This window comes from Pollicipes pollicipes, unplaced genomic scaffold (assembly GCF_011947565.3).
Source record: "Pollicipes pollicipes isolate AB1234 unplaced genomic scaffold, Ppol_2.1 Scaffold_6686;HRSCAF=7923_pilon_pilon_pilon, whole genome shotgun sequence".
Lineage (NCBI taxonomy): Eukaryota > Metazoa > Arthropoda > Thecostraca > Pollicipedomorpha > Pollicipedidae > Pollicipes > Pollicipes pollicipes.
This window is the reverse complement of record NW_023596921.1, coordinates 11,429,018-11,437,774: the sequence shown is the minus strand read 5'-3', so window position 1 is coordinate 11,437,774 and position 8,757 is coordinate 11,429,018. Positions and strand designations below refer to the sequence as shown.

The following is an 8,757-nucleotide window of genomic DNA, read 5'->3' as shown; positions in this document are numbered from 1 at the left end:
CCCAAACACCTACTGAAGGCGACGGCATCTTGCTCCGTGCCATCCTCAGTTGTGGTTACCACCGCATACCGATTGTGCGTCACCATGGGTATATTCCACCACAGACGAAACGACGTACACGCGTACACAACCAAATGACTCGAATCACTTTCTATTCAAACTAAGCTCGCAAGCAGCAAAAAAAAATCGCACCTGCTTGAAAAAAACGCCACGTTGCTGAAAAAAACGAGACACTGCTGCAGATTACGCCGAACTTTTGCGACTATCGCGGCGTTTGGGTCGTCTGCAGACATGCTGTCGGATATCTACCGCCCAACATCGCGCCGGTTGCCAAACGTCAGCCCACACCGGTGACCTTGACATGGTGGCTAGTGGCAGCGCTCCGAAATCAGCTGGACCGACCGAGCCTCACTTGCAGCTCCTGTGGAGGCAGGCGGACATTAGTTTCAGCTACTGGGCCCGCGAGAGGTGTCGTCAGTTTTGGTGTTGGCGACAATGCCCCCTTCCCCTAGGTTCTATGAAGCGCTAAGAAGTGGTCCATTTTTTCGTGGCGCCTGAAGGCCCAGGTGTCTACAAGCTTCTAATGTCACCTTGCTGATTTTTGTTTCCATGTGAATGCCACTGCGCTTTGAGAAGCGTCACCACATTTGGAAGACAACTGCGGATTGAGCGAAATTTAGGAAAAGTGTGCCAGTTAAGGGGAATGTGTTTCTGTACTTCAAGAGTAATTGTTCGTGGTAGCCAATGAATGTTTCTTGCTTTACGTTTGGAAGAAAACGTTTTTTTAGTAAGCCGGCACCGACAAACGCGACGAGCCTTGCTTGAATTCACTGATGATCACCGATTAACGAGGCGTAAGTAGATCCCTTTTCATTGGTGCGGGGCACACGATAGTTGATGATCATGAGATTTATTCGATGAAAGGACATTTAAAAATGGAGCCTTTTAGGATTAGTGGGCTTCCCCATCGCCGGCACCATACTAGCATTGACAGCTCTGGCAATGCCAGACCGCTGATTTACTCTAAATTGGAAAGGTTCTCCAAATAGGAGAGTGACGTTGAAAGAACCTTTGTGCTGGATGCCACTGGAGTGTCCAGCCTGCATGCTTGGACATTCAGTTTAGGATATTAACTCTTAGGTACATTGCCTGTTTTTGATTATCCTGGATCTGTCAATCGAATAGAAGTAAATTTATTTAATTGCAATTACGGTGTGCCGGCAATTAGCGCCCCTTCTTGGATCAGATGTAATGATTTCCTCCTCTTGCCTCACAAACGTTGTTATGGCAGTACCCCTAAACTAATAAGTCAAATACTTTGATCAGGCACTGCGTGACATCACACAGACTTCGAGCCACCGAGGACAGCATGACTTACGGCATGAAGTTGCACTCGTGAGCCGCGTCGTCGAAGCCCAGATCTTCGGGACAGATGAAGTGGAACGGATAGTACTCGTTGCACTCATAGAAGCCGTGACAGTTTTCCGGGTCAGGGTAGAGGCCGTATTCGCCGGGGCATTTGAACTCCATTGGCATGGTGTCGCCCAGTTCAGCACCTGTTGGGCGAGAGGCCAGGTGAACGATGTCTCCCAAAGGTGTAGTTTCCATTCAGTTGGGCGACGTTCCAGCCCTCTTCCGGCAATTTAAAGGGAAAGTAGAGAAAACTCGGGCAGAAATGTGTTTTTTTGCTTGTTTTTGGGTTGATTTAGTCATATCTTCCTCTTAAGTTCCACAATGTTTTTTCTTCAAACCTTCACCTCTGCTGTGACTACCATCTGATCAGGCACCGCACTCTGGATGTCCAATGCTTACATGCACAGGATAGGTTGATTCTGGCGTAGTTTACGATCAGCGTGGATTCCATATCCAGTCTGGGATCGGAGGAGGAGCAGGTCTCCCATGTTAGCCCGCAACACGGGAGATGTGGGCTGTCGCTAGGGCATCAGGACATTTTGTTCACGTGCAAAATGTTTTTTTACTGTGTTTCCCACAATTGCTCTGGTGTTACTGTAACAGAGACTGTTGGTAGCCTCCAGGAAGGATTGACACCGTCGTACAACTGTGACCTTTTTCAACCTTACAACCTTCTGCTACTGTTTTGATGAGGGCATGCTGTCGAAATATGAACCCGTCTATATCTCCGCTCTCCTGGTTTTTCTCCGAGGAATAAGGCTGTTACTGTTGTCTTATCTTCTGGTTACTGAGCTTTACTCCCGCGAAATTATGCGGTCTATTTCGTGCAGGCTATTTTAAAGTCATCCAGGTACGCACAAGACCACAAAAAATCACACGTATGCTGCCACCCCATTGGCCATGGAGCGCTTAAAAAGAATGTTCCACATTTGTATGGCGTTTTGAACTGAAATAGCCATCTTGAGGACATTTTGATGCAGTTCACTGATATGCTTTTTAAGACCCAAAACGCTCTGATTCCTGAGCTACACGCCTGCGGACTAGGAAAAGACTTATTTACAGCCAACTTCAAAATTGCCTTCTGATTAGTGACGCCATAGAAACGTCGTTAGATTCCCGTGATACTACAGGCTGTTTTTTGTGGTCAAAACAGCATGGCCACTACAACATTCCCAAGGGCGATGATGTTGCACATGTGGTACAGTCCGCGGAAGACGATTGGCTGTTTGTAAGATTTTACTGCTGAATGCGTGTCGCGAACACAAGCGTGAGCATTTTCGGGTTGTGCGACACTCGTCGTGAACGGGTCATTTTTCCTGATTTCTGTGCCACGGGTCAATGTTATAAAAAAGAACGCCACTGTCTGCAAAAAAGTACGGCATCCAAAAACGGGCACTTTTCCGAAGTTATGGAAAAGAAGACGCGACGGCAAATCTGTCTTTTTTCTCCTGCTGGCTTTTTTTTCTTCTACTAACGTATGCCTTACAGACAGCTCGGTTGGCGCCTTGTGTACCGGAGCACAGAACCTTGCACGTGTTTATGGGCTAGCGAGGTATTGTGAAATTAGGGAAACATTATAGTAATTTAGATATATAGTTCTCTAAGTATTTCACACATATAGTACGACAAATTTAAATCTTGAACAAAAAATTGTGTTTTACAAGAAGAACCTCTTGAGCCGCATTACCATGAACCCCCGTTGGGACTTTATTTCGAGGGGAGGTCACGGTTAAGTCCGTTGTTGTGACTGAAAATCTGTGCGGAATTGTGAGAAACCCTGCAAATTAATAATCCCGCGAACTATGCAAATGTGAGATCACGCTTATGTGACAAAAGAGTGTGAATCGGGGGCTCGAAATGCATGTGATCACTGGTGGTGTGTGCCAGTGGCTTGTATTGGTATATATGTGATGGGGGAGTGTGCGTGCGAGGTTTGTTCTTCTGAGAGAAAACATTGTTTTCGTTTTCTTCAGTCTACTGATTTTCAATAAAATGTGATATATTGATGCCTGATATATTGTTGCCTATTGATATTGATGCCTGCCTCTACCTTTATGTTTGTGTTTGAACATGACAAAGGAATGCCGGCAAACTGAGAGAAATACTAGCACTTATGTTGCAGGGATGTACAAAGGCAAGTACTGGTACTGGTGCTTCGTTATGATCTTGCCAACATTGTGAACCTATTGAGGTATTACAGCATGCAATTCATCCATTGCATGCCATTATATCAGCAATTAATTTTGGCAGTAGGGGCTGTTGTGTGCAGCTCATTAATAGACATGCTCAGTATAGGTTTACATTACATGGCTTTGCAAAATTGTCTTTTCCTAAGGAGTTCTGAAAATACAGAGCTGTATTATTATTAATGCACATTGAACTGTCTTCACAAATCTTGTGTGCAGGCGAGCATTGCTCCTGAGTAATCAATGTCATAGTCACTGCAACTTGCGTGGGATGCAGGGTGCTGAGAAATGTGGAAGAGTATTGCTGTTGGTGTCTTGAACAACGTTTAAAAATATGTTTCATAATATGTTGGATAGTATGTAAAATAATTCAACGAACGCCTCCGTGTGCCGGGTTGGCGGGATGAAAGGCTGCATCCCGAATTGGAACTTTAAGTTGACGTACGATTCGACAGAACCGCAATTCCCTCGGCTGTTTTTAGGGTTGTTGATTAGTTCAGCACCAAGTGAAGTCAGATCGCCTCCTCTATAGTAACACTTTGAACATATTTTCAGCACATATTCCCCGCCTGGTACCAGGCGCTCGCAGTCCGCAGCTGCGAGCTCGAGCAAGTAGGCTTAGGGAAATGTGTGATGAAGAGTATCTAGTCTCGTGTCAAACAACACTCAAGCAAAACAGATCAGCGTCCTCTTGCAAACGATCCCAGCGCCGTGTTCATTCCTGACCTGTGCCGTGCGGAGAGTTGCCGCCTAACCTGTACCAGCGCCGTGCGGAGGCCCTGTATCTCAACTGGCGTTAAACGCACTACTTTGCATTTTCTGTTTGCGCAATGCTTCGGAACGGCCACTTGCTTGCCATGTTCGAGCAAGCTATGTGCAGCACCATATACGCCCACTCACGCACGTACCTTCTGCGAGAACGACGGCCGCTAGGGCGCAGAGCACGGTCAGTAGCCTTCCGATCATGTTCCCGTCTGTGTCTGTCACGCGGAGGCGCTGTACTGGAGACGCCTGTGTGCCTGCCTGTCTCCGCCTGGTACCCTCTACCTGTCTCTGGTCCCGTATGAATGGGAACGGCGTGAGCTCGACACCCTTAATATCGCCGCCGCCGCCGCTTATCGCCGCGCTGGTTGAGATAGCCGGCTTTCCGGTCCGCCCTTACTCGTTGAGACGCCATGAAGCGCTCCGTCAGTAACCTGCCAGATTGGGTGCTGTCACGGGTGACCGAGAATTGTGTAACTGGCCATTTCACGTGCAGCGTTCCCCACGTGTTGCTTCATCTCGCGCCACCTGTAAGCTCTACTGGAATAGGTCAAGCCCGTAGGGGCACACCGGCTTCGGCCGGTGTAGGAAAGTAACGCGCTCGGGTCCCCCAGCTCCGGCAACGAGTGGACAGCGCAAGCCGCTCATTTCAGAACCCCGCCGGTAACTGAGTTCCTTCTGCTTATCCCGCCCGCTCCGTTCTCATCACACGCAAGCCCGCATCCCGCCCTCCCACCACTTCTCGTTCACGCTATATCGAGGTCGCCGCGCCCCCCAGGCCAAAGTGTAGAATGGGGCTAAACGGGAGAGAGGGGGTGGGGGAGGGCCGGGCTGGACGGAGGGAAAGAAGCTTGTCAATCACTAAGACTTCATTTACGATAGAACAATCTGCGGTTTGCTCCATGCGTCACCGGTTGGTTTTTGCGCCCGCTCTCTCCATCGGGTTTCGGCCACGTCCGCAAGGGCAGATTGAGCTGAAGCTCAGGTGAAGTCTGTATCTTCGTCGCCATGCTTTATGTTACGACTGTAAAACCGTGTGTTTTGGCTCAGCATTGGCCCGCGTGCCGATCTTAACAATGCCTTAGCGTACAAATCATCCGCGAAATGCTAGCTGACACCAAAAAAGTTTCAATACGTCTTCAGGGCGGATTCATGGAGGGGATGTCAACCATGCTATGTTCCACGTCAAGACGGTGAAAGGCTGTGAAAAATGGCAGTGTCGGACTTTTAAGTACATATATATTATATGTACTTACGGGTGACTTATATAACAATATATATAACAATATATATATTATATACTGTTATATTATATATATATAACTTATGTAATATATATATAACAATATATATATACATATATATATATTGTTATGTGGATATAACTATCACTGAGGAAAGGTTAGCGCAGTTCCTCGTTGAAGTTAATGCGTGTTAGAAAATGTTCTTGCGCGTGCACGCCGGCAGCGGCGCGACATGGATCTGACGCGAGTGGCCGGAGTGGAATTGTGAGGTTGTCTTTATACTCCTCACCCCATGCGCTGTTTTCGATGCATTCGATTAACCCACACAAAATACTACTGTAGCAACACTATCCTGTGGAAAATGTGGTGACACTGACCACACATGCGAGAGTTACGCCGCTCTGGTCCCGACATGTGTAAACTGCTGGCAGAAACGAGATCCATACAGGGCTGTTAACCCTACTTCTTCGGTTAACTCTTGGAACAAAGGCATTATTTCTAGTGAGTGGTCCCGGCGCGTCTTACCGAGGGGCCCGAAAGATCTATAGCACCCCGCATCCGGAAATGTCTTGCGCAAGTGCGGTGGCTCAGTGCCACCCAAGGCTGTTCATCGCGAAAGCAGCTCGGACCGGATACACCTGACGTAGAGGCGTCACTTATCGTACTGTTCCATTCATCGGGAGAACGGCTCGGACCAGATACACCTGACGTAGAGGCGTCAGTTATCGTACTGTTCCATTCATCGGGAGAACGGCTCGGACTGGATGCACCTGACGTAGAGGCACCAGTTATCGTACTGTTCCATTCATCGGCAGAACGGCTCGGACCGGATGCACCTAGCGCCGTGTATCGCACTGCTCCGGTCATGCGGGTTGACTTGCAGACCGGCGGCAGGTCTGGGCGCGGCGTCAGCGTTTGTGGCATCTGTCGCAGTGCCGGTGGCTGTGACGCCGGCGGTCCCCGCGCCGACCGCCGCACCGACCGCGCCGACCGCCGCCGTCCCCCCCCCCCCCCCCCCACCTCTCGGCCAGAGAGACGCCATAGGGTGAGTAGGGCAAGGGTAAGGGGTGAACTCTGGTCCGTCATCATGAAGGCCGCCCCTCCCGAGTAAACAAAACTAGCGTTCGGGAAGAGGCGCCAATTACGGCCTTTCCCAACAACGACGAGCCGAATTTCTCCCGACGAGGCAGTGATGGAGACATCGCGGCACGGCGAGAGAGTCAGGCGGACGCGCTGGGTCGAGCGGGCGAGGACGGCCAGGCAGTCACTGGGGGCTGCCAAACTGCCGACCCCGCGTGGACCGACGAGGCACCACCTCCCTCGGGGACTCTCGAGACGTCGGCCCCTGCGGAGGTTGGCGGGACGTCCTCCTCCAGGGGGCTGGTGCGGCGCCGGTCGGGAGCGAACGCATCCGCTTCTGGGAGGAGCGTTAAGCCCCCCTCCTCGCGGTGCCTCCTCAGTGGGGAGAGGCGCACGGTTTGCCGTGGATGGGCTCGCCCACTGAAGAAGGAAGTCGGCGATCGGGGCTAAACTTTCAGCCTGGTTCGGAATGACGTGGCTCGAGCTCTGCAGACGGGAGGCTGCGCCGAAGTGGATGTGTGGACCCCGCGTGCACTTAAGGGAGTTGGGCCCCGCTTCTGCTGCAGCGGAACACTTTATCCATCCTGGTCATAACTATATTCTTTTAAAGAATGCCTTTCTACCATTTATGCACAGCCAATGCTCTCTTAACCTTATGGTTTTAATCCACATCTTTAAACCAGCTTGCATACAGTCCAGTTTATGTTGGGATCGTATATATATATATATATATATATATATATATATATATATATATATACGATTCCACTACGTGGGCTAGCGGGGGCCATATAGTGGAATCGTATATTCCACTATATGGGCCCCACGAACATCTCGAGGAAGTTTAGGTACATATTATATATATATATGTATTTACATATATATTTATATACATATATATATATATATATATATATATATATATATATATATGTATTTACATATATATTTATATACATATATATCATATTATATATATATATACGATTCCACTATGTGGCTAGCGGGGGCCCATATAGTGGAATCGTATATTCCACTATATGGGCCCCGCGAACATCTCGAGGAAGCTTAGGTACATATTATGTATATAATTAGTATATATTATATATATTATATATATTTATTTATTTATCTTTGACAATGGAATATATTGACTCACGAACCAGTGTCCAGGATGTATACGCTGCGTGTAGGTTGACGTTGTCCGGTTGATGCATCTCTCCAGGGGAGGGAACTTACACCGGACCCACACCACATCATTAAAGGCTGTCTGGTATTTACATAGGATGTGCCGACAGACACCGTGGCACACGGTGATGCAGTGTGGTAGTGGTATATTGCGCGTACCTGCGCAGCACCCAAGGCCACGAACCTCGCTCCAAGCTCTTGCTGTGCATATTCCTTTAAGCCTTTGTCGTCTAACCTTGTAATTATCCGTGTATTTGCTACCCGGAATCATTTTCCATCGGTGGAACTTCCTCCTTGGTTGGCACTCTTGGAATATCGAGATATTTTGACTCGCACCATACCATATGATTGTGTGATGATAGCAACTCACGGGACTAAAAGAAATATGTTTGCAAGGAGTCGCTATGTGCTAAATGTGGGTAAACGGACGCATCTCATTTAACCTTCAGCTCAGACGCTCGTTTTGACCTTAACCGAGCGAGCCGTCTGCTCGCGCTGCTCGCGAACACTGTAGCCGAAGACCCCATGGAAACGATAATTTCCCAGGGTGGCTGGAGTTCGACGTTCGCGGCGAGTTGTGGCTGCAGCCCGCGACGGGCCGGTTCCCGGCCCTCGAGCGCGACCGTGAATTCTGAGCGCCTGTAATATAAAATTTGCTGCCGATTCCGCGGTTGGTACTGACGACTCGGTCAAGCACTTAATGCCCGTGGCTTACGTATTGGAAACGCGATCATTCCTAAGACATCTGCAGCTTAACGTCGCACCCCGATCTCGTGGGGAACGGGCGAGTGCCAAGATGCCATCCGGGCATGTAGGTGGGGCTCCCAGGCTTTCGACCGTCACGCCACCACCAACAATCGTATAGCATTTAGCCAGCCCGGAGC

General features: G+C 49.0%; 1 protein-coding gene across 1 annotated transcript; it reads right to left on the bottom strand.

Annotated features, from left to right (window-relative positions):
- Positions 1 to 123: 123 nt before the first annotated feature.
- On the bottom strand, positions 124 to 4,655 carry LOC119108468 (major mite allergen Der p 23-like). The gene is made up of 3 exons (XM_037232036.1): positions 4,508 to 4,655; positions 1,379 to 1,556; positions 124 to 421 (listed from the first exon to the last, which is right to left on the bottom strand). The coding sequence occupies exons 1-3, from the start codon at positions 4,563 to 4,565 to the stop codon at positions 409 to 411; spliced, it is 249 nt and encodes an 82-aa protein (XP_037087931.1). The 5' UTR covers positions 4,566 to 4,655; the 3' UTR covers positions 124 to 408.
- Between the last annotated feature and the right edge of the window lie 4,102 nt (positions 4,656 to 8,757).